General features: G+C 41.0%; 2 protein-coding genes across 4 annotated transcripts; both read left to right on the top strand.

Moving 5' to 3' along the window:
- Window positions 1-5997: 5997 nt before the first annotated feature.
- Window positions 5998-7997, top strand: LOC103426452 (large ribosomal subunit protein eL14z-like). Its single transcript, XM_008364538.4, has 5 exons — window positions 5998-6224; window positions 6348-6449; window positions 7304-7433; window positions 7515-7627; window positions 7797-7997. The coding sequence occupies exons 1-5, from the start codon at window positions 6222-6224 to the stop codon at window positions 7851-7853; spliced, it is 405 nt and encodes a 134-aa protein (XP_008362760.2). The 5' UTR covers window positions 5998-6221; the 3' UTR covers window positions 7854-7997.
- A 2823-nt stretch (window positions 7998-10820) lies between these two features.
- LOC103416726 (uncharacterized) lies at window positions 10821-27772 on the top strand. 3 transcript variants are annotated; one of them, XR_011577485.1, is made up of 7 exons: window positions 10821-10977; window positions 11088-11188; window positions 11778-11886; window positions 11972-12012; window positions 26317-26498; window positions 26894-27032; window positions 27512-27772. XR_011577485.1 is itself a non-coding variant. In XM_008354949.4 (5 exons), exons 1-5 carry the CDS (start codon window positions 10960-10962, stop codon window positions 12165-12167), a joined length of 276 nt encoding a protein of 91 aa, XP_008353171.3. In that variant the 5' UTR covers window positions 10821-10959; the 3' UTR covers window positions 12168-12299. The 3 variants fall into 3 exon arrangements, 2 of the variants coding, with proteins under 2 accessions (XP_008353171.3, XP_008353170.3); XM_008354949.4 differs by lacking the exons at window positions 26317-26498; window positions 26894-27032; window positions 27512-27772 and adding an exon at window positions 12161-12299; XM_008354948.4 differs by lacking the exons at window positions 26317-26498; window positions 26894-27032; window positions 27512-27772 and having other exon boundaries at window positions 11972-12143.
- Window positions 27773-27806: the final 34 nt, after the last annotated feature.

Here is a 27806-nt window from a genome sequence, read left to right on the forward strand (position 1 = left end):
TACATACCAAAATCCCACTTAATCAAATACAATGAATTAGTAAAAACAAAGACACTTTAAGACCCAATTTGTTTAACTAAACTCATAAATTGCCAAAGTATTACGAATCGATAAAAAATAGAAAAGACACAAACCATAAAACAAAGCATTCAAGTCTTTCGTATCGCGTTTGTAATTCTTTCAAGTACCTCTACCTCTTACTTTCTCTCTAGCTCTCTTTGTTAAATAGAAAACTGGTATTGCCCTAACATTTATAATAGAAAAATTTTAGGTTTAAGAAGAAAATAAGAACAGAGACAGAGTTGGTGCCCCAATTAATTGAATAAGCAGAGAAATCTAAGATGACCCAAAACCCCAAAATTTACACAAGCTAGAATCCAAAAGGGTAAAATAAAATTCAAGTAAGAAATTGCAGTCAGATTCAAGCTTGCTTAAATCAAACCCCAAAATTCACACAACCTGGAATCCAAATAGATTAAACAAAATTCAAGCAAAAAATTACAGTGCCTATAGCCTGAGATTTCTGATTTTTGCAGTTTGTGGATTTGATTTCAAGCAAAATTCAAGCAAAAAGAGATAAGATTCAAGCAAAAAGAGAGGTGGAGGGAATTTTATGTTTTGGTGGAAAAGAAAGATTGCAGTTTGTGGATTTGATTCAAGTGAAAATGGAGGCGGAAAAGGAGGTGAAATATGAGGGGTAGCATTTATTGGTTTCGGCAAAGAACTCTAACTACTTTAGAGAAAATGAAAATCTAACTATTGTTTTTCATTTAATAATTATTATGCCACGTGTCATTTATTTTATTGGTGGGTACTACCAGCTGTCAATGCCACGTGATGGTAGTGTACCATCTAATAATTTCTTGGTGATGTCATAATTATTTTTCTAATTACCTTTGCATTTCCAATTTTACCTTTCTGTGTTTGAAAGATGAGTTTCTTTCTCCTTATTTCTCTTTTTTTTTTTCTTCAATGCGTCTCTCTCTTTTACTCCTCCTCCTTCTTCCTACTTTTCTCTTTCTCTCTCCTCCTCTTTCTTATTCGTGTTATACCTTAGATTTATGAGTGTTTTTTTTATGCACTATTCTAAAAATTATTGTTTAGCGCTGCTTAAGCCTTGCCTAAGCATTAGGCGGCTGGTCATCGCCTAGATTAATGCTCGGCATTAGAAAATTAAGAAATGGCGCGTAGACATGCTTAGGCGCTCACCTAGCCAACATAGACGCCCGCCTAGACCCGCATGACACACCTCAACCCGGAATGTCCACTAGGACTCCGAATCAAGCTGCGCTGACCGACACCTGGAAGGTGACGAAGCCATAAAGTGTGATGATGTGGAAAAATGTGAATAAATTTAAACCTAAGAGTGCCTAAATACTAGAGTGCGCTGGTGACCGGGAATGAACCCACTTCACACGTGACGTTATAGCATAAGTAAGTACAGTAGAGTGAATTAAGAATCGTACCCTCGAAAGAATCTCCAATACTAAGAATCACCACGAATCTTCAACGATAAGAAAGTTAAGCTAATAAAACTTGAAGGGTGAAAACAAAACAAGGGTGAGTGGCCCTAGAAATAAAATTTTAATAGAAACCATATAAAACATTATAACCCCTCGCTGCAACACTTGTGTAGTTTCCAGAAAAATCATACCACGTATCAATGTGAAATCAAAAGTATATCAACAACAAATCCATAAATATACCACGACATAGCATTTAATCAGCAATATCAATAATCATGTGATTAATAACCCATATTAGCATGCAAGTCGGAGTCACTTATGGTGAGTCACTTATGGTGACCTGTACAACTGCACCCATATCTCATCAATCAACGTTAGCACATAAGTCGGAGTCACCTATAATGACGTGTACGACTTATCCATATCTCATCAATCAAGGCTAGCATATAACTCAGAGTCACCTATAGTGACCTGTACGACTTATCCATATCTCATCAATCAAAGCTAGCAATAAGTCGGAGTCACCTATAGTGACCTGTACGACTTATCCATATCTCATCAATCAACATCCTAGTAATATGTCAGCCGGATCCACCTCTAATGGCCTGTACGGCTGAACCCACAGCTCATCACATATCCCTGCATACGAGTCGAAGCCACCTAAGTGGTATGTACGATAGGACTGGGTGTAAATAAGTACGCTCAAGTGCTACGATCACGTGAAGACTGTGCGAATAAACGCGGGTCACCTACGAGTCGGAACCACCTATAGTGGTTTGTACAACAGGCTTGTGCACCTACCTTGGATCCAAGGTGAGCGTAAAGGTGCGGGAGGTGAACATCACGTGAAGGAATGTGCCATGGCCACTGGTGGGAGCACTAACACCGGGGTGTAGGTTTATGAGCTATAACTGCATCTAATGTAATATATACGACTCATGGGTAACCTGTATGACAGTGTCAGAGTTGCTTACCATTGCAACCTGTATGACAAGGTTGGAGTTGCCTAAAACATACATGTAATCATGCCATAACTCCATCATTTCAACTAATACCATAAACTCACCTGAACTTACCTGTGTGTCCTGAGTTCACTTTCGCGCTTCCAAGCATTTACAATGATTATGTGCAGGTAATATACATATGAATATGCCATGATGCAGTCAAAATTCAACCATAACATAGTATTCCCAAATATATATAATATGGCTTAAAATGCATAATCCGTAACGCCCTACTCCCGAACTACTTATTTTCGGGAATAATTATCGATGATAAGCCCAACTAGATACTAGTTTAATTAACTATCATTACATACGTTTCCTTACTTCAAATTCCTGATTCTTCACACATTGATTTATGACCAATATTTAACCACCAAATCATAAGGTTAAATCTTATATTTTCCACCAATGTCCCTCACATTACTCAATTCCCTAAACAAGGCTATTGTCTCAATTATTTAGTCTCATTTATTGTATGGATGCATCTAACGTCTCGTTAGACTGCCTACGTACCCTAAACAAGGATCGAGCCATTCGTAGTTCACATTAGTACTTCAAAGCATTCACAGTAATTATATGCAATAATCAATTTATAAACGTTTGTGGAATTGTCAATCATATATATATATATATATATATATATATATATAATATAGGATAGAAAGGAAAAGACCCACTTACCTGAAGTCCGTGCTACGACTTCCTAGCACGCATATAGAGACATCACGAACCATCGTCGCCTAGAACAATTATCAAATCACATCTCAGAGTTCTTACCGGTAGAATACATAATTTATAGAAAACACATCCCTACATAATTCAATTCGGAAGATCTATATCACGGATTTCTGATCCATTACTTCCAAAGATCCACATTATACTTCTAGAACAACATTCTAAAGTTTCATTACGATCCAACAGTCGGATCTCCGTCAATTGCCAAAACCAAGTGGCGGTCAACATTTTATTTTATGAACTTACAAATCCAATTTGGGAAGATCCGTATATCGGATTCCCAATCCGTAAGTTCCTATAGTCCTCAAATATTATGTACTATAATGTATTAAAGTTTGGTAACGATCCAAAGGTCGGATCGTCGATTCATACAATGACCTATTAAAGTAACGTAGAGAATTTAGATCCCAACAATCAACCCACGTCATACAATTACCAAAACTAAACTCAAGGCATCTAATTAGCCTAAGAATAACATCGACGACCCCCTGGCCATGCGCTCGACACGTGCCGCCGTGGGTGGCAGTCTGCCGCCCCGATTCGTCGGAAAATCAAACTATTTCCAAAAATTACCAAAATTTACAGAAATGAAGATCTCATCGAGTGGAACAACGTTTATACCTGTGACGAAGTCCAAAAATGGACGAAAGATGGTCAATTGTGCCCATGAAGCCGGTGGGTGCCTAAAGCTTCCCGATGTCGATTCGTCGTCTACGGTGGTCCAACGGGATCAAGGTTGGTTGGGTTTTGCTCCTGGTATGATGGGCTAGCATCGGCCATCGCTTTGCCGATTTTCCGGAAAAATAAAAAAGGGTGGCCGGAGCACCGTGAGAACCGTCAACTTTCGTGGCCTCAAACCGCCACATATAGAGGTTAATCAAGGTGGTTCTTGGGTGGATTTTGTAGAGGGGAATGAGAGCTTGAAGATGGCGGTGGTGGCATCGAAAAATTCCACCGTAATTGGCCGGAATCGGCCTTGGAAGTTGGGTGGTCGCGTGCACAGGTAAGCTGGGAGCTTTCTCCTTTTTTTTTTTTTTTTTTTCTTTTCTGATTTCTGATTGGGCTGCTGTCCTTTTTCTACCTTTTATCTAATTGGTCCTCCTTAACCGATTAATTAACTTTAAATAACCAACTTCAAACGTTCGTAACTATACCGTTATAATCCGGACTCATAAACGGCTTTCACTTATGTGTTCGTATCGACGAGTACTGCTTAAATACGCCAAAAGAATAATTCATACGTTCCTCTAGACGATGGTCAACAGAAATCAAAATCCTTGCCTCTAGGCATTTTCGTCAATTCCCTCGATTAAAATAAATAAAAAACGAAATTTTAGGGACAGGTTGTCACATTGCTTGTGTCACTACTCTTACTTAGACAGAAAATAGATAACTTACATGTTGCATTATATTTTTTTTCACTAGAATGTAAGAGATGTGAAGCAAAAAAATAATCAAAAAAATTATGGAGGCAACATGTGGACTTTCGGGTGAAAAAGACAAAATTACTCTTGAAACACACCGGGATTTCCACGCACATACAACGGACAATAATGGCTCAATCGAGATCAAATGTGATCAAAATGATATTTATTCAAAACCCTCTCATCACTCTTCATCAAATCCTCACCCACAAGGTAACTCCCAATTATTTATTTCAAATTGGGATTAATTACCAAATTAATTAGAAGATATTATTTGACATAATATCTTGCAATAATATTAAAAACACCATCATAAGTGGCCAGTCCCTATTTCTCCAAATAGGGCTAGCCAAACCCCCTATATATAGCCTCATATTTCTCCAAAAACCTAAGTCTATTTTCTCCCTAAAATTCTCTAAACACTTTATCTCTCAAATTCAAACTTTGGCATCGGAGATTCTTTGGCCAAAGCCCCCCCCTCTATTCATCGTGGGCACGTGAGACTTTTGGCCTTGATCTTAGATGTTATTGTTTTGTAGGTGTATTTTCATCAAAGGAGAAGAAGGCAGAAATTTGCATCTACAAGAGACTTGTGGAATACTTGGATGAACACTTATTATATTTTTGTTCCCTATGTTTTCAATATGTTCTAATACTTTATAATCTAGATAAATGTCATTCTACTTTGCAATTTATGTATTTCAATACAATTATGTATTTTTTAAGTATAAATTGGCACTTACTTATACGATATAGATAATTTACTTAGATCCATCTAGTCCGCCTAGCTTTTGCCTAGAAGCCTAGGCGCTAGACTCCAACACATCGCTTAACTAGCACTTAGCGTCTTTTATAATCTTACTTTTATGAGAATGATTGAGATTTTCTATTTTTTATTCTTTATATTGTCTTTTCTAAAAGTGTTTAATTTTGTGGTTTTGATATTTGGATAAATAAATTTTGAAAATGAACTTACAGAAGTGTTGGAATTTAGCAATTAATCTTGCAAAAGTGCATAAATTCTAAAATAAATGTGGCAAAATTATTAGAATTTTAAAATTAATCTTATAAAATTACTAAAATTTTAAAACTGTTACAATATTTGATTTACAAAATATATTTCGAATAAATCTCTGCTAATTAATAAAACATTCATTGTCAATCAAAATCCAATGAAATTATCAGTTTAACCCTCTAATAAAAACAAAACATGAATAAGAAATATAGGACAGAAATGTAATTTCACACAATCAAATTTTGTTATTTTTTTTCAAAGCCTCACCTACATGTAATTCTAACATATCTCTAATTAAAAAAAAAAAAATTCTCACTCCCACGTTTTCTATCACTCTCTTCATCTCTTCTTCTATTTCAAAAATAAAAATAAAAAATTTTCTCATGCACTTTTAGTGTGCCCATATGCTACTATACTTTATCATTTGAGGGTACCGTACTCACCGGACTCAATTTTAAATTATTAATTCTAGTTCACAATAACAATAACAAAACCCTAAATCCCCGACCTTGACTACACTTGCACTTCTCCGCTCCGCCTCCTCTACTGCCAGAGCTGTCACACCAGAACCAGAAAAATGGTGAGCTTTCTCGTCTAATCCATGGCGTTTATCTTCTCTGTATACTCTTTAGAAACCACTTTGTTTCGTTGTTCTTCTTTGATCTCATCCTGTTTTTTTTTTTTTTTTTTTTTTTTTGGACAGCCTTTCAAGAGGTACGTTGAGATCGGAAGGGTGGCTCTCGTCAACTACGGCGAGGACTATGGGAAGCTCGTCGTCATCGTCGACGTCCTTGACCAGAACAGGGTACCCTTCTCCTTCCTTTTTCCAATTTTACTTTATTTTTATTATTTGATTTGATCAAATTTCAATATTTGTCTGTAAATTTTGAATTTTTTACGCATTCTGTTTTTCTGAGTACAAAACTTGAGGGGAAATAGGGGGAAATTGTATTGGGGTTCATTTGGGTATGGTTCGGAAGCTTCAGTGCTACATGTATTTGTTTTTTCCTCAAGTATTTTGGATCTAGTAAGCATATTTTGTGCTCTGAGTTGAGTTTTTACCATTGTTTTCGGAATCTCGAACTAACGATTTTAGACAAACTCAACCATTCCGTAAACAATAAGGCTTTACTGTGTTGTTTGAGTTGTACTTGGATGTATAAATGAGGTCAAAATGAACTAATGGAATAATAGATTCTTTAGTAAAGAAAGAGTTTTGGATTGAAATACGAAAATTTAGAATTTCTTCTTCTCCCATTGTGTTTTATGTGCATAATTTCTCGGGTGTATGTTGTGATGTCTTTAGAATTATAGTTTTAATGTACGGAAATCTGTTTCATTGAGTTTCCTATTAGAAGGGTTAAATTTTAGCATTTCTTACAACTTATCCTCTGGGCCTTGCATTTTGTTACTTTGCTACTTGCCAGTGAGAAATTTTTATCTAAACTTTTCGTTTTACTGCAAATTATAACGTGATTACCAATCCAATCTGACCCGAATTTTCTTGAGTTGTTTAATTTTTAATTGGTGTTGGACTGGGCTTCAATCAGAACCAGTTCAATCTCTGCCCATATGTAATTGTATGATTGGTTGTCTTTTTTTTTATGTTTCTTCTGCATTGACGTCAGTGTTTTGATCCTCTAGTAATTGTCTCTGTAGGCTCTGGTTGATGCCCCTGATATGGTGAGGTCCCAAATGAATTTCAAGAGACTTTCTCTGACTGACATCAAAATCGAGATCAAGAGGGTCCCCAAGAAGAAGGAACTGCTTGCTGCCATGGAGACTGCTGGTAAGCCAACAACTCGTAAACAGTAATAGTCTTGTTTTCATGTCATAGGTTTATTCTAAATATTTGTTTACATGTTGGCAGATGTGAAGAAGAAGTGGGAGAACAGCTCGTGGGGTAGAAAACTGGTTGTTCAGAAGAGAAGGGCGGCTCTTAATGACTTTGATCGGTTCAAGCTCATGCTGGCTAAGATTAAGGTTGGTTATTTTGCCATTAATAACTACTAAGTTTCAAACTACGTATTTGTTTCTGTAAAATCGCATGTTTCCTTATGTGGCTTAGTTTGGAATGTTTGTAGACGGTTGCAATTGTTCATCTTTGTCATGTTGAACTCTGTCAAATTAAATCCCTTTTCCTCATTTGCAGAAAGCTGGGCTTGTCAGAAATGAACTTGCAAAACTGAAGAAGCAGAGTGCAGCTTAGGCAATAATTTTAGTTTACAATTTTATCGTGGATTTCTTTTTCGAAACTGTATCGGATCTTTTATCAATTTTAGCTTTTCAGAGATTTTTTCCGTTTCTAATATCATTGACACTGTTTTGATATATAGATTTTCAGTTTCCTGTATGGATGATTTGTGTTTTCTGATGGGGATTCTGCACCTAAAAGTTCCCATAACCAAGAGTTAGTATCGTTTGTAACTTGAGTAGAAATCGAGTTCATCACAAATGTATTTTGTACCCGCCCATACATGTGAGTTGAACCTGAGAATTGGAATAATTTTGATTGGGAAATGTAACCGCTCACTCCTCTTGATCTCCCCACAATCCTGTTTAATCGTCTGTTAATTCTGTTTGATTTATTCAATCTAATTGACAACATCTGAACAAATTGCAGTAGAAAAAATGTCCTGCCCATCGGGCAAGATTGTAGCTCCTTCGGGCAACCACTCATTGGGTAAGATAACCCAGTCGGGCAAGACAACATCTGCCCAAGTCGGGCAAGTAAGCAAAACAGAGGAGTAGAAAGAAAAAGAAAAGGAAAGGAAAAGAGAAAGAAAGAAAGGAAACAAAAAGGAAAAGACCGAGAGAGAGAGAGCCATTTCAGACAAATCAAAACAACAAAAAGAAAGCCCTTGTCGGGCAATAGAAACATAAACTACAGCCCTTTCGGGCAGAGTATGAGAAAATGTTATATATATATATATATATATTCTTGTTTTTTGTTGCCTGATAACTCAAAAAGCCAAAGAAAGGCCCTTTCAGACAAAAAGGGAAGAAAGAGAGAAAGAGAAAATGAGAAAGAAAGTAACTAAAAAAAATGCACAGGAGGATAATAAATGGGAAAGCCATTCGGGCATGTTGTAGGAGCCCATTGGCTGCCCATGTGTTATTTTCTTCTTAACACTCAAATCTTTTTCTCTTCTTAAAATTGAGTATAGAAAGATCAGATCCACCTTTTAAATTGGCCATGCTATGTAGCTTGGGAACCATAGGAGGTGGCCATTCATGTTTGATCCCGAGCTTTGCCCTCCTTGAGATCTCGATATGGATAACATGCTTGTGTTGGCGGGGAGGAGTGTATGAGCTTTTTTCTTCTTCTTCGGGCTCCACATGAGGTGTGAGTTCGAGCCCCCCGAGCATTGGTGTTTGGCCTACAACGGCTTGGTCTTCTACAACCATATCCATTTTCATGGATTTTTCATTGGGTGGGGCCATTGTTTGGCCTTCATCAACGTGTATGATTTGTTATTCCTTGGTTGTAGTAGGGTGAGTGTGCTTTGTAGAGGGGATTTGACACATTTGATCTATCAACTTTCTCAAAGTTTCTCCAAAAGTTGTATAGCTTTCCTCCACCCTTTTAAAACAATTAGTCACCTCTTCACCATACTCGATGCTTGCCACATGGAGTTTGGACACCTTCTCTAATTTGCCCACATCCTCTTTGTAGAGCTTTTCATCCGGATGATCATGAGTTGGCATCTCATATATTGGCTCTTTGTACTCATTGGAAGCATTTGGATACTCAAAGCCATTTGTTGGCCTATCATAGTCTTCAAAAGAATAATAACCTTCATCATAGCCATAAGTTGGCCAATCTTCAAGATTATTATTTATTTGATGGCTATTAGTTTGCCGACAATCATGTTTCATGGGACTTAAGTACTCTTCAGCCATGTATCCATAAGTTGGCGACTCATAGGTTGACTCTATGTGATAACCATAGCTTGGGCGCTCTTCAACACCGTCATCCTCCTCATACTCCGAAAAAGCATATTGAGAAAAATCATGAACATAAGGATTGTTCATAATCTAACTCTATATAAGGGTCCCACCTGGCGTGCCAAAATATGTTTGCTCCCTAAATCTGTCATGGGCCTCGCAGGCAAGCCGGGGATTTACTTCACATACAAGATTGGTGGGTGCGGGCGTGCCACTACTAGATGCCGCTAGTAGACAGGATTTGAATGATTGAGGTTATGCCTTTTGACTTCAAATCAAGAGATTGTGCCATTTGAGTGGGAGTTGCTCAAATCAAGGTTCTTTCTTTGCCTTAAAAATAAGGACTTTACTTATATGGAGAGATAGAACAATATGTAAATGACAAGGTTGCTCGAAAATGTAAATGACAGAGGAAAGTGACTAATATTGTAGATTGCTTGTAATTTAAATGACTGAAAATGAGTTGTACATAAAGACTACAAATGAGATCGATACTACAAGTGAGCAGCAGAGCTAATAAACTAAACAAAAGATGGCTTTTGTGAAGGCTGATCCTAAAAAAGGATGAAGGCTTGGGGGCTGACTACAGCTTTGTGAAGGCAAATCTGGTTTGAGCAGAGTTTGTGCTTGTATTTGTTTGTTTGATTGAGTCTCCATAATCCTTGTGCATCTGCCCCTTTAAATAGAGATCTGAAAAGAGCCACATGCTGAGAATCTTGTACTTGCCCGAAAGAAACTTGGGCAGCTTGCATTGGTTTTGCCAACTTGCATGGAGAAATAATATTAAAAGAGGAACTTGCATTTCCAGCACATGCTTTCATCACATGTTTTCCCACTTGTAATAAACTAACATTTAAAAGAAGCTAGTTGGCTTCTTTCACATGTTCTCTGCATCCACATCCGTATGTTGCCTTCCAACCCATTTGCAAGGATGCATGTATCTTGATTAAACAAATGCTTGACAAACCTCCACCACCCAAACAAATGGGAAAAACAATATTATAGTGCCAAACCCATCCACTTGCAGCCAAATATCTTTTCAAGTTAGCTTTCTTGCATATTAATCCTTCAAATACCATATTTTACCCCAATGGCCCAAATAAGTAAAAATGGGCACATTTTCGGTGCAAACACAAGGACCTTTTGCTATTGGGAACATCGTGAGGCATATTTTCCATATTATTAGGGAAGAGGAGCTTTCACTTTGTTTTTATCCACTCAAGGCAAGGATAGAGATAGTGATGAGGGAGATGATAAACCATTCCTGTGTCTGTCGTTACTTCTCAAAGGCTTCTGCGTTCCCCTTCATTGGCTGATCTTCTTGGGACCAAAATCGCTGTGTTACCACTTACCAGCTTAAACGAATCATGAAATTCAGGGGAAAGGCAAGTTTGAGCAATCGCTTAAGTTTATATATAAGATCTAACACATAATTAAATCTTAGTTAGGCATTGTAAAATATATTTCTTTACTAACTGCCATATTTTCTTTGCAGCTGACAAAAGTTGTCACAGAAGCAGTTAATGACCTCATTGAAGATATAAAAACTTGCCATGAACAGATTGCGGATCTGATGGTGGAGCTTATACATCAAAAGTAATTTTTTCTTTCACCCTGAACATGTTTTTTTCACTACCGAGTTTCTTCAAGCATTGAAACTATTTTCTTTATTTTTTTTCAATTCATGCTCTTCTGGTTTCTCACGTGTACTATGCACTTAGTGATGTTATTCTCTAGCTTCAAAACTTTTTGATGCCATAAATCATGGAGATAATAAGTCTCAACTCTGATCATCATCCCCATATATCAGTAGATAAGAATTTACGTGGAATAATCCAAACACGTTGTTATATACTGTTGGTCTTACATCCCCAACGAATTAGTTTGGCCAGAATGTTCTTAATTAGTAAATTTGTTCCCTAAATATCTACCGAAAGCACATGATAGACCAAGCCAAAGAGGGGATATGGATTGGCTTTGCAGCAGTAACTCATAACCTGTGCTTCTTAATATTTTGAAGCGGAAATTTTTGCTCCTCCTGATTAAATGCATACTTAGCATAGTAGTCTATGTATAGACATTAGACACACATCTTGCGATAAGCAATTGAACTTTGTGTATATGTGTTTCTTATGAATATCTGATTTTCCATCCCGGCTTCATTACAACTGCATCTACTTTTCAGTGAGATGGTACTAACCTTAATTAGGCCAGTCGAGAACCGTGAAGAAGTTCCTATGTGCTGCAAAGAAGAAACGACCATTCCAGGTCTTTGTTGCTGTGGGTGCTCCAAAGTCTGTACATGATCATACCTACTTGTTGATTAATCGATCTTTCCCCTCTTTTGTTTTGATCTGTTGGTTACTTGGTATTTCTTAGGTATCTGGGTCATGTTATTGTAAAAGAGTTGGCTGCAAAAGGTATACAAATTACAATGATTACCGATTCTTCAGTTTTTTGCCATGATTTCACGAGTAAACATGGTAAATGTTCACTTTGCTTACTCTTTTTCTTTTATGTGAATTTTATGAATAATGTACCCATATTTTTTTGAAACTTCGCATACAGGTCATAGTTGGGGTTCATGCCGTCATAGCCAATGGCAGTATCATAGCTTCTGTTGGGACGAATATGGTTGTGTTGACCTTAAAAACTACCAAGCCTATGTGGCGCATAGGCCGAGTAATATATGAGCTAACTACGTCATTCGGTTGAATGCGGGGCATGCCAACTCGTCGGCCGAGCTTGGCCGAGGAGTAAAATATGCTGATGTTGTGTTGAGTGCGCGGTCGACTTCTGCATCTTGCGATTGCGACCGAGGAAGGAACACATCTCGGCCTACCTGAAGACAAGGCTACTATTCTTACGAAGTTCACAAATCGTCGTCGTCGGATTCGATCACAGTGATGGTATTCGTCAGAGTAAACTCACGCCGAATCGACACTAAAGTGTAAGGGCACAAATACTCAAAGTGGATATATGTCTTAACAATAAACGTGGTTCGGCCGTCGGAATGCTGAACTCTAAATCCCACTTGAGAGTATCCAATCATAAACTAACTCGGCGTGCAATGTACCGAGCCTAATAAACTGTAACACATCACTTTGCCGAGAAGGCTAATGAGATGACCTCAACCAATAAGGATTCTAAAATCTTTTTCGACCGAGACTTGGATAGATAACCAATCACCCTCGACGCAGTGTTATCTATGCCGACTGAAGATGATGCGAGACCGGCTGGTTCTACGGTGACAGTGCTATCTATGCCGACTAAAGATATCATCGGTTGCCTTCACAGTGCTGTTTTTCCAAACTGAAGGTGTGTCGGCGAAAAAAGAAAAGGAAAAAGTCTCAAGGTTGTTGAGAGAATTTGCGCAGGGCAGTTGTGTGTTGAATTGAAGGGGGCTTGAATGATGCACAACCTCCTCTATTTATAACGGCCAACCTGTATTGAATCCGAATCCCTCTCGGATTAGAACTCTTTTATCTTGGAGAATCCTATTCCCAATAGGACTTTGAACGTAACTTGTTATCAAACTTTATTCAATCTCATTATCCTGATCACGTCGTAACTCCTTTTCAAAACAGGATTCGTCTACATTCCAACTTCCCATATTATATGGCCAAATTTAACTGTGCGGCCCATAGACTAAATATCAATAACACCTGTACACGACTTCTGGGCCGAGAACGAATCTAAACTTGTCCTATCCGATACTGGGCCGAAAAAGATCTAAGCTTGACCCAAAACAATATTTTTGGGCCCAAACATTGCCCCCTCGCTTCTGAGGTCGTCGATCTACACTGCCTCGACCTTGAAGAAGTGAAACTAACTCTCGGGAACCATCCTTATGCGTGCTTATGAGACGTAATCCCACGATCTACATTTCCAAATCATGCCGCCACGTGTCAACCCCCTGGTTACCCTAGCAGTCTTTAATCATGATCCTTGAAAACACGCGACCGCCGAAATGTCTCTCCTGCATTAGATCCGTCGTAACACGCCATCATGTGTCCTCAATTCGCGAAAACCTCAATCCTTTCGCCTTAGTTTTCTGAGCATGTACAATGATTAGTATCACTCCTGCTTGATTCTACCCTTGATTTTGAAAATCAACCGTTTAGCCTTCCGTTCCCAAATGTCTATAAAACCTGGACTTCTCCCATTCGTACCTTACGCTTTTCAAAACCCTTAAATTTTTCTTGCCGCTGTGTTTTCAAAAATCAAGAATTTCGATCCTTTTATCTCAGAAATTTCTAACCTTTCCTCAATGGCCTCCTTTGTCTCAAAACTCTTTTTTGAGTGCAACAAGTGCAAGGATTTCACCAATCATCATGCTATCAAAACTCTGCGTTTTGAGGGTAAGTTAAGCACTACTCACCAAGTTCTGGGTCCACTCTTTAAGGATACGGTGCCATCATCCATCACCAACTTGTTAAAAGAACACTGTTTGGCAGATTTGTTGCAAGGATTTGATTGGTCGAAGTGGTGCCAGGCAAAACCCCAAGGATCCTGATCTTCGCCCAATGCGAATTGGGTGGCATGGGTCATTCGAATGGAAAGATTCTTTGGTAAGGAGTGGAAAACTCTTGGTATTTACGACGCCATCAAGCTCTCTACCATGGAGATTACAATGGATAAATAGCTTCTCATGGCAGCTCTTAGCCTTTGGTGCTCGGCCACCAACACCATGGTCCTTCCATTCAGCCCTATGACTCCTACCATCATTGACATCTCGACTATCATTGGGACACCTCCTTCCGGCATCCGATCGACGATACCCTTATCGGATACCCTTCCAATCTTGACCTCAAGGTGTTGTTTGACGGTCGGGCCATCGAGACGTTGAGTCAGGAAGGTCAAGAGCCTTCAAAAATCGATGTTCAGAAATTGCAAAAAAATTTCCTAAACTACAACACCCTTATCCTATATTTTGCCAGTAGAGGAAATGCGAGTCTGCGGAAGGGAAAACACGAGGCTTTCCTGTTTTTCTGGTATAACAAATTCATTTGTTGTACCAAGTAGAACAAATGTTTGGTCAAGAACATGCTGATGGCGGAAGCCCTGGCTAGTGGCCACTCTCTAGCGCTCATCCCTGCCGTCCTCGCCAACCTTTTCCGTTGCTTGGCAGAGACAACCCTTAACAAGATTGACCCGCACCAGAATGGACCTCTCTAGATGTTCCAACTCTGGCTGCAAGTTTACTTCTCCACACTTCGGCCTGAAGTCTCCGACCTCCAGTCTACTGTAGCGCTAGGTTTTCAATTGGCTTCCCGACCAGTACCCTCTCACCGGGCCGAAGAAGTCTTTAAACACCTCTTCGACCTGGATGTCCTTTCTGATGACGAATTATTGATATGTCGCCGTCAAGAATATCCTTGCTCCATCAGACTTCCCACATCGACCTAGAGTGATAACGATGATGCCGCATTCTGTTAAAATTGGGGGTCGTTCGTGTTAACTCGCGACCTTCCCCTTGGCTGTGATGCGCATCGAGCAAGTTAGGAAATTTATCACCCTCATTTTACCGCCCGACAACTCGGTTACCTCCAAGGTTGCCCATTGCCTTTTCTTTCTTCAGAAATGGAGTGCAGAGATGTCGAAAAAGAATTTCAAGAAAGATGTAAGAAATTTCGTCTTTGACCAAATTCTCCTAAATCTCTTGGCACTGATATCTTCAGCAACTGGCGGAAAAAATATTCGCAAGACTTTTTTGGCACTTCGGTCGAGGGTGTAATCAACAAGATTTTTAGTGACCAGCCCAAAAAACCCTATGCCCCTCAATCTAAAGAGGCACCCTAAGGTATACCTCTGTTTCTACCTTTAGTCTTTCTTTTAATTACTCGCGTGATTCTACTAACGGGATTTCGCTTTCCTAGGTGATCGGGTACAAGTAGACGTGATCGCCCCGATGACGATTAAGAAGAAATTAGCCCTCTCTTCCAAGAAAACCAAACCCTCCGCACAAAACCTCTTGACCAAATGACTTCAACCTGTCACCGAGATGGCAGATGCAACTCCCCATCCCTCGAAACGCGTCAAGAAATTGGCGAAAAATTGAGCTCGGGAGATTCATATTATCTCCAGCCATACCACTGAGACGATCGCTCCGAGTGCCTCTCATCCTGTTCCCGTAGCTCAGGCTTCGGCAGCTAACCAACCTTCTTCGACCAGCCTAGCAACCCAAGCTCAACCAATGCCTAAGGTTCCCGAGGTCATGATTGAGCCACTTGTTGTACCATCAATTGTCTTGCCTGTAGCTCCAGAGTCAACAGAAGTTCCTGTTCTGGGGGAGACGACTCATTCGATTGGGAAGGATCTCTCCAAGAACCCACGGCATTCGGCGGTTATCGTAGAAGAGGTACGATTATGTCGTCAAATCCTTTCACTTATTAAGTAACCAATAATTATTAACACTTTTATTTCAGGATGATGAAAGTGATGAGACTCTGCTGGCGAGTCGATCTCGACCAACCCAAGCTCTTACCGTTGATCTTCCCCCTGTGGTTGAGGTAGCTAATTAGGTTGATCCTCCAGTGGTCGATCGCGGAAAGAGGCTTCTCGTCGAGCCTGAAGCGACGTCAGAAACTCCAATTCACCCTCAGGACCAAGACCTCGGCACCCCTCCTCAAAAAGTGACTTCGGCCTTCGTAAGTAACCATACCGCTTCTCTTTGGTTTCCTTTCTGCCTTAGAACTCTAAACCAGGAAGATACTAAATGTCAGGTGCCTACCCATTCTTTTCATCGAAATTTCTACGCGCCGAAGGGTGTTATCTATATTTCCTAGCCGCCTCAGTGGCCATCGAATGTAGATAACCTCCATCGGCCGCATGAACTGAGAAGCAGTCTAAGACACTGGGCTCGGCCATTAAGTTCTTTAGGTTCGAGCAATGAACCCGAAGACATGGCCGAAGTCTCCTCTTAGCAGGTTTAAAACAAAACCTTTTTGCTATATTCTTTTGTGATTTCCTTGTGCTTAAACTGATTTTTGTGTATAGCCTTCATGGGAAGTCGAGTTTAAAGCTCTCTTGTTAAGCACTTCTGGAACGGCTGGCCTTTCGGCTACTACAACTGAACCTGCCGATTCAGCTGCTCTAGTTCGGCTGTAAGAAGTTTTGTCTCTCTCGGCGTCACAAGTCCTTGAGCGCAAAGGTCTTGATTTGTTGGGTGCATGCCTAAACGACCTCAGAACAGATGGTCAAATGAGCGCCAAAGCCATTGTTCAGGCATCGTCCACCTTGGAGTGAGTTCGGGAATCCTTCAGCATTTTCAAGAATGCTCTTCGGGCTAACGAGGACTTGAAAGCTGCATTGGTCATTCAAGACACTCTGCGTCCGAAGATCGACGCTTTAAAGACGAAATGGGAGGCCTTGGCTGATCTCGACCGTCAAATGGCCAACCTAGCAAAACGAAGGTCGAATATTGCTTCTGAGCTTACAAGAGACTTTGAGTCGGGCGGTAAATCTTGTTTAACCGACTATGCGGCGAACGCGAAGCGAGTCGAGCAGCTGAAACTGGGCAAGAAAAATGGGCAAGCCGAGGTCATCATGGGCGAAGTGCGGTGGTTGGAGCTAAAGGCCCTTCTTGGAACTCTTCTTCCTTCATCACCTTAGAATTATTTGACTGTAAACTGACTTATCATCGAAATGAAACGGGCTTTTATTTTTGCATCTCCCATGTGACATTATTGAAATGAAACGCGTTTTTATTCTTGCATCTCCCATGTGACTGGGTAGTACTTTTTTAAGAACTTTCCATTGGTTGGCAACTTGTGAATAATACCAGTTCGATCTCTAAGATGGTACGCCCCATTACCGAGGATTTTATGGACGACGAATGGTCCTTCCCAATTCGGCGACCATTTTTCCGATTCTGGGGTCTTTAATTCCTACAGGTAGCACAGTTTGCCAAACTAACTCTCCTTCACCGAACGTTTTTTGTTTTATAAGCTCGTTCGGCAATTTTCTTTTGTGCCACTAGAAGATTATAAGCGTCTAGCCGATCTTCTTCCAAATCTTCTAACTCTTGTAACATGGCCTGGTTGTATTCGGTGTTGGACAGATTACTCTGCTCCATCATGCGTAAAGAATTTACACTTAGCTCGACCGGTAACATCTCGTATATGGGGTGGTCCCTATTGCCGACGGGGGTGAAGTCCGGTATGCCCATAAGGCTTCATTCAATTTTAAATGCCACATGCCAGGTCTTTCTTTTATCATTTTTTCGAGAATGCCAATCAAAACCTTATTACTTGCTTCGGCTTGTCCATTCGCTTACGAATAGTATGGAGTGGACTGATCAAGCAAAATTTTTAAGCTCGCCGTTTACTTTTTGAACCTTTCAGCTGTGAAGACTGTGCCATTATCAGTTATGATCGTTTATGGTATGCCGAACCTGGTCATAATATGTTCCTCCATAAAATCGCAAACCTCCTTGGAGGTTAATTTGGTGTATGATTTTGCTTCGACCCATTTGGTGAAATAATCAGTTGCCACGAGTAACCATGCATATTTCGCTGCTCCAGAAGATGGCGTAATTTTTCCGATCACGTCCATTGCCCATCCTTTGAACAGCCAAGGTTTGGTGACCGAATGAAGTAATCGGCCGGGGCTCTTTGAATGGGTCCATGAATTTGACATTGGACGCATCCTCGTGCATACTCAATACAATCTTTCAATATGCTTGGCCAGAAGTAACCGTGCCGACGAAGTAGCCAACGCATCTTGCGTCTTGATTGATGGGCTCTGTAAATTCCTTCGTGTACTTCTGTGATTGCTTGGGCGGCTTTTTGCCAACCGAGGCATAAGAGTAATAAACCGTCTTCGCCTTTTCGATACAACTCATTCTGGTATGAGACATAGTTTGTGGCATGGACCTTTGTTTTTCAGTCGTGTTTGCCTCTGGGATTATCAAGGTATTGCATAATTGGCCTTCTCCAATCGTTTGGTAACGTCTCGACCGGGCAAGCATCTACATGATCCTCCCGTTCCAACAACGAAGGTAAGGACATTACTCGTGTACGGATGACTTGGTCACTCTAAAGGACTTGTTGATTAACCAAAGCTGGATACGATTGCCGTAAAACGGGTATCATTGGTCCACACTTGTCCTCCAGGAGTTATGTTCCGGAGGTTATCTAAGCGAGTTCGTCTGTGACGGTGTTCTGACCACGGGAAATATGATTGAACGTGATACCGTCGAATGACTCAACCAAGTAATTGGCAACCATGTGATAAGGCGCCAGAGTACAACTCATGCACCGAAAAGTTCTATTGAGTTGGTTAATCATAAGCTCTGAATCGCCAAAAACGAGGACACGAGCAGCGTGCAAATCATGGAGTACGCTAAGGCCGATAACAAAGGCTTCGTATTCGGCCTGATTGTTGGTACAATTAAAATCCAACTGGAGGGAAAAGAACCAACGGTGTTGGTGTGGAGACTGGAGTACAATCCCCACATCGACCGATGTCGACATACTGGAACCATCGAAATACATCGTCCAATAATTGTCGCGTGCTGCCACTATTCCGATATCAACATCGTTGCCCTCGAACCCATATGGAGAAGGGTGGTGGGCTAAGAAATCAGCAAGCGCTTGTCCTTTGACGGCTTTTTGTGGGACGTACTGCAAACTAAACTTCAATAGTGCCAGTGTCCATTTCCTGATTCGACCTTTAACTATTGGCCGAGTAAGCATATATCGAATGACATATGTCTGGGCGATGACCTGAGTAACGGATGGGAGCATATAATGTCGAAGTTTTGATGCGGCGAAGAACAAAGTCAAACAAAGTTTCTCAACGGGTGAATAATTGATCTCTGGAGGATTAAGGTGTTGGCTGAGATAGAAAATAGCTTGTTCTTGCCCAGCTTTAGTATGTTGTGCGAGGAGGCAACCGATGGATTCTTCGACCGCTGAAATGTAAAGCTTAAGGGGTTTATCATGTCGAGGCGGTACAAGGACAAGTGGAGTTGCAAAAGCAACCTTGATTTGTGTGAAAGCCACTCGATGTTCTTCATGCCACTCAAACTTATCTGAGTCCTTAAGTTTCAACAGTGTAGAGAATGCCATCATTTTGCCAGCAGAATTAGCTATGAATCGGCGAAGAAAATTTATTTTCTCGAGCAAGGACTGGAGTTGTTTTTTGGTCGTCGGTGGTGGGGCATCAATAATCGCACAAGCTTTGTTTGCATAGACCTCGATGCTGCGATGGTGGACAACAAAACCTAAGAAATTACCGGCCGACACACCAAAGGCGCATTTGGCAAGGTTCATCTTAAGGTATGTCGTCGCATGTGAAGGAAAGTTTACCGAAGATCATCGATATGCGTTCAGCTACTTTTCGATTTGACCACGACGTCATCAATATATACTTCTATGGTAGTGTCGATCAGGTCATGAAAAATGGTATTCATCGCTCGTTGATATGTAGCACCAGCGTTTTTGAGACCGAATGGCATGACTACCCACTCGTAGGTTCCAAGTGCTCCCGGGCAGCGGAAAGCAGTTTTATGAACATCGACCTCGGTAATAAATATCTGGTTATAACCGCCATGTCCATCCATGAATGACAGCATATCTTGATTAGTCGCGACGTCGATTAGCAAATCTGAAATTGGCATGGGATATGCATCCTTGGGTGTTACTAGATTCAAATTTCGAAAATCGATGCAAATGCGTAAGGGCCCTATTTTTCTTGAGTACCGATACAATATTCGCCAACCACTCGACATATCGAGCCGTTTAGATAAATCCGGCATTTAACAGTCGAACAATTTCATCTTTTATGCCGAGTTGTACTTCGGTCGAGAATCATCGAGGAGGTTGTCGAAAGGGCTTGCAACCAGGTTTGATACGTAATTCATGTTCGACAAGGGTTCGATCGAGACCCGGCATCTCATGATAACTCTAAGCAAAATAATCTTTAAACTCGTGAAGTAATTGATGGAGTTCAACTTTCATGGCATGGGGTAATAATGCACTAATGAATAATGGTCGAGGATCGTCGACCGTTCCAACATTTATTTCCTCTAGAGGATCCTTAACTTGGGGTTGGTTATCGTCGAGCTTGGCCAGCGCGGCCTGAACTTTATCCAACGATAGTACCTGGCCGTTATCCTCTTTGGCCAAAAATTCGATTAAGTTGATGCCTGAATATGGTTGCTTGCTTGGAAATAGCATACGAATAGGCCAGCAGGTGTTCCATCGTGAATGAAACCGCGGCCCAACGCTTCTCGCTTTTAATGTCAATCATCAGTGGTGGGGAGTAAATTGGCCAAACCGAGTCTCACCGAATCCTGGTGGACAGTCTCGGCGCCTACCTCGATGGCCTTCTGGACTGAGATCCGAGTCGACTGTTCATTTTCATTAAAACCCTATAGGGTAATATAGCCGACGTGATCATTATAATAACGGGCCTGAATCATGTTGGTTTCAAACGGCTGAGTATCGGCCGAGTGGACCACAACTGATTTACCATCCCAAAAAATGAGAACTTGATATAAAGAGGAAGGAATGCAATGCGTTTGATGAATCTAATCCCTACCAAGCAAAGCATTATATTCGGTCTTGGAGTCGACGATAAAAAATGCAGTTATGTGATTGCGACCTGCAATGTTGACCTCTAGAGGGAGTACTCCTTTGGTCTAGAATGAGTACTCATTTGGTCTAGAGGGAGCACTCATAGTTATTCCTGAAGGAATGAGTTCGTCGTTGGATTGTCGTAATGCTTTCATGACGGATACAGGCATGATATTGACCATTGCTCCTCAATCGACGAAAATCTTGAAGATCAGGTAGCCTTCAATATGGGCCGTGACATACAACGGTTTTAAATGCTGAAGATTAGTCGAGGAATAACGGGGAAACAAGATGTCCAAGGCTGGCTTAAGTTTATCGTCGCCGTTTGTTGACTCGTCTTCAGTAGTATTGACGAAATCAACTTGTGTTGCTTCCTCGGCAACCACATCACCGTCCAAGGAACTTGGTTGGTGTGTAGTCAGCTGAAATTCAGCAGGTAGAACATGGACCATGCTGATTTCCATATTTTCAAGGACTGAATGACCCATTGGATCCTAGTCGTCATCTTCCAGGGTGGTGAGGACTATAACATCGTGTGTTGGAGCAGTCGCGGCCTGATTGCTGTGTGTCTCAACATCTTCGTGCGTTTGTCGCACACAATCCAATTCTGTGTCCTTTTGATTGTTTTCGTCGGGCTTGCATGCATCTGGTGTCGGACTCTGCTTCTGCCGTATTTTACGAGCTCATTCCTCATAGGCGATCCGGGCGTTCCTTGTGTCCAGGTAAGCGTCCAGACGTGCCACCCGTTCTTTCTCATCGATCATTAAACCGAACAAGGATACAACCGAAAAGACTTCGAAGTGATATCGAAGGTGTTGAAGGTCTTCAAGAGAAAAAAGGAGTTCGGCTATGTCAATGTCTGTATATGGGTCGACCTCAAAGCCGAGAACCCTAGCCTCTCAAATGTGCTAGAATCTGGCTTTCATTCCTGGATCAGTGGTTTTTTGGATAATCTGCTCAGCATCGGGGCAAGTTAATGCCAAGTCAAGAGCTTCTTGGCATGCCTTGGGCAACCCATACAAGTCGTTGGCAAAATATTTCTTGTGAAATTCTTTCATATATTCCAATGATTCGCCGAGGAATGAGGGGTGCAGATTCCGCCAAACTCTGATTAGTGGTTCTTTCAAAGGTAACAGGGGCAATTGGCTTTCAGCCTCTTTCTTAAATTGCTCGAAATGAGCTTTCATTTCCCCGGGCCGAAGAAGAAGTTTGATGCACTTCTCAGATGCTTCAATGGTAGTTTCAAAGTCACAATTGGTTTCCTTCTGCCCTTGTAATTCAGCCATGATTGTTGGGGTTGGCCGTTCATCTCTGCTTCCTGCTGTTTCTTTCGGCTGCCATTTAGTGGCCAAAACAGGCTGGGCCACTTGCTGTTGAGCTAAGCAATCTATGCGCTGACGTCAACGTTTCTGAGATTTGGAAAGCGCGGTATACATGCTGGTAGGAGAATTGTAGTTGTACCAATGTTGGTCACGTGGTTTAGGTGGCTTGAAGGTTTTTGGATTTGCTGATGAGCTCGAGCTACTGGAATTGCTTCAATAATAATCCTCATTGTCAAACAGTATGTCGAAATCAAGGCGCCGTCTGACCGATATAGGACCATCTGTCTGTTTCCTTGGGCCGAGCCTGTCGAATACTTTCCGGCGCTGGCCTTTGCTAGGTTCCTTTGAAGGTTCCGCCATAATCACCGATTGGTGTTGTGACATCGGCATCTGCATCGGAGGCAGTTTCCTCTTGGGCTCGGTTAATACGACGCGTGTCTTACAATTGCTGCACAGAACTATCGGCCCACCATTTTCATCGTCGCTGGAGTCTGACATGGACTCGACTATGGCAGGTCCTGAGAGTTCGGTCGGTGGTGCATTAGAAAACAGGTCGATCTTGAGTCGAGGTTGGGAACCTTTCTTTAGGATATATGGTACTATTGGCCCGCCATTTTCTTCGTCGTTGTAGTTTGACATGGGTTCAACTATGGTCGGTCCTAAGAGCTCGGTAGGTGGCGCGTTGGAAAATAGGTCGATCTTGGGTCGAGGCTGGGAGCTTTGCTTTCAGATATGTTATACTGGGGCAAACTCAACCTTCTTTTTCCCTTTGCTTTTGGGCAAACGGGCGTCTACCATGCCAATTGTCGCCGAAGGGAATGGATCCGTATCAACCGTCATGCGTTTTTCAGGAAACTTTAACTTGCCTTTGTCAATCTAGCTCTGAATATCATCACGAAATATGACACAATTGTTTGTGGCATGCTTGGTCAAGTTATGATATTTGCAATATGTCCTTCCTTTAAGTTCTTCAGCCTTAGAAATGTTATGCCCTGGCCGAAGTTTAATGATCTTCGCTGATAGCAATTGATCAAAAATTGCTTCAGCCTTTGTGATATCAAGGGTATAAACTTTTAATGTCTTTGCTGTTTCTTCAGTGGCCGAGTAGGTTTTGACCTCCTTAGAATTAATTTGAGTCAATGCCTTGCACACGTATGGTTTATCTATAACTGTCTCGGCCGCATCCACGCTGACGTACTGAGACTCCTCGCCTTCGGTCGACGCGTGATTGACCGTAGGGTTTTTGTAAATCATCCCTCGAGATGGGGGTTTCAACATTTTCTCTTCTCAGAGAAAATAGTCATATTGCAGGACATGCTAGGCTAATTCATACATATCCTGAAAGTTTGCCCCCAAAATTTTCTTTTTGTATTCTACATCGAGTCCGTTCAAAGCAAGTCTAACAAACTCGACTTCAGAGAGAGGTACTCGGCACCAATTCCTGGCCAATTTAAATCTGGTAAGATAATCCATTGGTGACTCATTAGATGCTTGAGCCATCCTTGCCAACAAAGAAACTAACATTTCCATCCCTAGCCGATAAAATTGCTCGTGAAATCTCTCGACCAATTCCTCCCAGCTTTGGATGGAATTAGGTGGAAGGTTGATATACCAGGCAAATGCTAAATATGTCATTGAAAAGTTGGACAGCCGCAGCTTGTGAAAATCACTGTTGACATCTCTGCATTGCGCGGTGAAACAAGCCACATGTTCTAACGAGGATAAAGACGATTCTCCAGCGAAAAGACTAAAATCTGGAATTTTGAAACCTTTAGGATATTTGAACCGTTCCACATAAGCTGGATATGGATGGATGAATTTCGGAACTTCGGCCCCTTTTTCATGGCCGAATCAATCATCCGCTGGACCTCGGTTATATCAACGGACGTTACTTCCACTCTCCGGTCGGGTCCATCTGTCCTGCTACTCGATCCTTTTTTTTTCTAAGTCAATTAGCTTGAGCCGAGTAGGGATTGGCTCGGCCTGTACTATTGGTAACAGATTATTCCTTGGTGGCCATTGCCGGGAAAGATCGAATGACCTGTCGTCGCAGACCTTGCTAATCAGTATTTCAAACAATCTGTTTTGTACCTCATTGGTACTGCGTATCACGTCGTGCAGTTTATCGATTCCTCAACTAAACGTCTGTTCAACCGCCCTAGACTATTCGTCAAGTCGTCTTTGAAGAAACGATCTTGTTGATGGATCAGAGCCTTCACCACCATCCTCATCACAGTCCTCCACTATCCCTTCATTGAGAACGCGGGTGTTTTTGTTAGGGATTTCTAGACTGCAAAGCTGACCATCGAGACCAACTTCCTTTTCTCGGCGAGTTATGTTTGTGGACTTAGGTGTCACGGCACTAAGGGGATTATGTGCCTATGATACACTTTGTCCTATGTTCTGAATTGGCAAATTAGTTGTTGATTTTCCCATAGCTGTTTTTTTTTAACCAATCATGTCTCAATTGGCATGAACTTCATAGTTTTAGCATTGGGTCCCATTGGGCATGCCAAAATGTTAACCTTAAAAACTACCAAGCCTAAGTGGCGCGCAGGCCGAGTAATCTATGAGCTAACTACGTCATTCGGTTGAATGCGGGGTGTGCCAACTCGTCGGCCGAGCTCGACCGAGGAGTAAAATATGCTGATGTTATGTTGAGTGCACGGCCAACTTCTTCGTCTTGCAATTGCGACCGAGGAAGGAACACGTCTTGGCCTCTTGGGTTCTCGAACCTGAAAACAAGGCTACTATTCTTACGAAGTTCACAAATCGTCGTCATCGGATTCGATCATAGTGATGGTATTCGTCAGAGTAAACTCACGCCGAATCAACACCAAAGTGTAAGGGCACAAATACTAAAAGCGTATCTATATGTCTTAACAATAAATGTGGTTCGGCCGTCGGAATGTCGAACTCTAAATCCCACTTGAGAGTATCCAATCATAAACTAACTTGGCGTGCAATGTGTCGAGCCTAATAAACTGTAACACCTCACTTCGCTGAGAAGGCTAATGAGATGACCTCGACCAATCAAGATTCGGAAATCTTTTTCGATTGAGACTTGGATAGATAACCAGTCACCCTCGACACAGTGTTATCTATGCCGACTGAAGATGCTGCGAGACCGACTGGTTCTACGATGACAGTGCTATCTATGCTAACTAAAGATATCACCGGTTGCCTTCACAATGATGTTTATCCAAACTGAAGGTGTGTCGGTGAAAAAAGAAAAGGAAAAAATCTCAAGGTTGTTGAGAGAATTTGCGCAGGGCAGTTGTGTGTTGAATTAAAGGGGGCTTGAATGATGCACAACCTTCTCTATTTATAGCGGCCAACTTGTATTGAATCCCAATCCCTCTCGAATTAGAACTCTTTTATCTCGGCCAATCCTATTCCCAATAGGACTTTGAACGTAACTTGTTATCAAACTTTATTCAATCTCATTATCTTGATCACGTCGTAACTCCTTTTCAAAACAGAATTTGTCTACATTCCAACTTCCCATATGATATGGCCAAATTTAACCGTGTGGCCCATGGACTAAATATCAATAACACCTGTACACAACTTCTGGGCCAAGAACGAATCTAAACTCGGCCTATCCGATACTGGGCCGAAAAAGATCTAAGCTCGGCCCAAAACAATATTTTTGGGCCCAAACAGGTTGCACTTGCTGCAAAAAAGCATGCTGTTCCATTTGTTGTGGTTGCTGGCACTCTAGGCATAATCAAATTTGAACATATTCACACAACGTTTGGGTAACTTGTTCGTCTCCTTTTAATTTTTATTCCTTGATATATTTTTGTTTGTTTTGCAGTTGGGTCCACTATATTCTAATAATCCAAAGGTTTTGGTGAATGATACGAGATGCCCTTCAGAACCATTTATCTTTTGGGGAATTCTCCGATTAGATCGGCAGTGTAGCTCCTATTCTTAACGTTGTTAATCCTGCATTTGATTATGTGCCACCGGAGCTAGTCTCCTTCTTGTTACTGATATGTAAGACCATGTTTTCCCATCACTATAAGCTTTCCGTTCAACATTCAATCAGCTTTATCTTCTATCTAGATGTCTTACCAAGATGTTTAGTTTGCTTTAGTTGTCTTTGTTTTTTTGCATAAATAGCACTACTACACATGCACTCGCACTTTCACCATTGGACAATTTCAGTTGCCCCATTGCAGCTGGACGAAATGAAGTGTCTGGCTATGATGGATGGCAAGCCAAAAAAAATTTCTCATCTCAATGAATCATTCCCCCTTTCACAGTTCAAATTTAAGTGCTCTGAAAGTTATTCTTTCCTTTTTTTCTAACCGATAAGATAAATTCATCTTACTTGCGGTCTCTTCAAGATTTTTGTATACTAGTTCTCATTGTTCTAACTTCGTATGCAGAGGGAGGCCTAATCCATCATACATCTATAGGCTCATTTCAGATTTTTACTCTGCTGATGATTTGGGTCTGCACCAAAAACCAGCTTCTTGAAGTGAATTCTCTAATTCCATGCAAAGATATTTTTGTCCTTTTTATTATGTAAGTTCCAGATACTAGTACTGTTTTTTTCGGCATTCTGATTTTGTCTTGCATTGTGCCTTGAAGTCATTCAGAATTAGATATCAAAATATTTTGGTACATTTAGGGTATCCCATGGAAAATGTTTGCTATGAGATATTGAGTCTTGGGATACTACAGGTTTTCTGAGAAACATGCCTAACTCCGAATAATATTCAACGGAAAACTTGATGCATTATTTTCCCAAAAGATGAAAATCTTAGTTTAGAATAGAATAGCCAAACGTGCTTCAAAGATTTTGTTTCACTTTAAAAAGTCTGGATATCAAGGTTTCCATGTACTTCCGATAGAATTTTTCTCCGGACAGCAATTTGAATTTTGCCTTGAATGCAAGGCTACTCATTACCACTGAACTTACAATCCCTCTCCTGAATGTTACTGTTTGATGTTTAATTGTGGCTGACTCCTTCCTTGTTATTCATGATTGTTTTTGCTGGAAGGTACACAATGGTCGGAGAAGTGAAACAGTAGAAGGAAAAGTCTAACTCATAAACTTCAAATTATATTTTTGGTGTGTTATCAAATTCAAAAGTGACTGGGATTGAAGGACGAATGCCCTGCTGTTGTTATAGGAGTGTCCGTAGGCTAAGTATAAGCAGTAGAAACTAATCCAATATCTTGACAGTGAAGAACCAGTGAATGTATTTTGTTCTTTAACACAAGCAATATACTTGGGAAGATCAATACATTAGTATTTTTCAGTTCTTGTGACAAATGCAGGTATATGGCCGAAAG

Source organism: Malus domestica, chromosome 16 (genome assembly GCF_042453785.1).
Source record: "Malus domestica chromosome 16, GDT2T_hap1".
Taxonomy (NCBI): Eukaryota; Viridiplantae; Streptophyta; class Magnoliopsida; order Rosales; family Rosaceae; genus Malus; species Malus domestica.

Bases quoted from the DNA above. Each gene is read 5' to 3' on its own strand.
- LOC103416726 (XM_008354948.4), top strand. The intron at 11,189-11,777 runs GTAATTTTTTCT...TCTACTTTTCAG, and splicing joins GTGGAGCTTATACATCAAAA to TGAGATGGTACTAACCTTAA. The intron at 11,887-11,971 runs GTCTGTACATGA...GGTATTTCTTAG, and splicing joins GTTGCTGTGGGTGCTCCAAA to GTATCTGGGTCATGTTATTG.
- LOC103426452 (XM_008364538.4), top strand. The intron at 7,434-7,514 runs GTAAGCCAACAA...ACATGTTGGCAG, and splicing joins TGCTGCCATGGAGACTGCTG to ATGTGAAGAAGAAGTGGGAG. The intron at 7,628-7,796 runs GTTGGTTATTTT...CCTCATTTGCAG, and splicing joins TCATGCTGGCTAAGATTAAG to AAAGCTGGGCTTGTCAGAAA.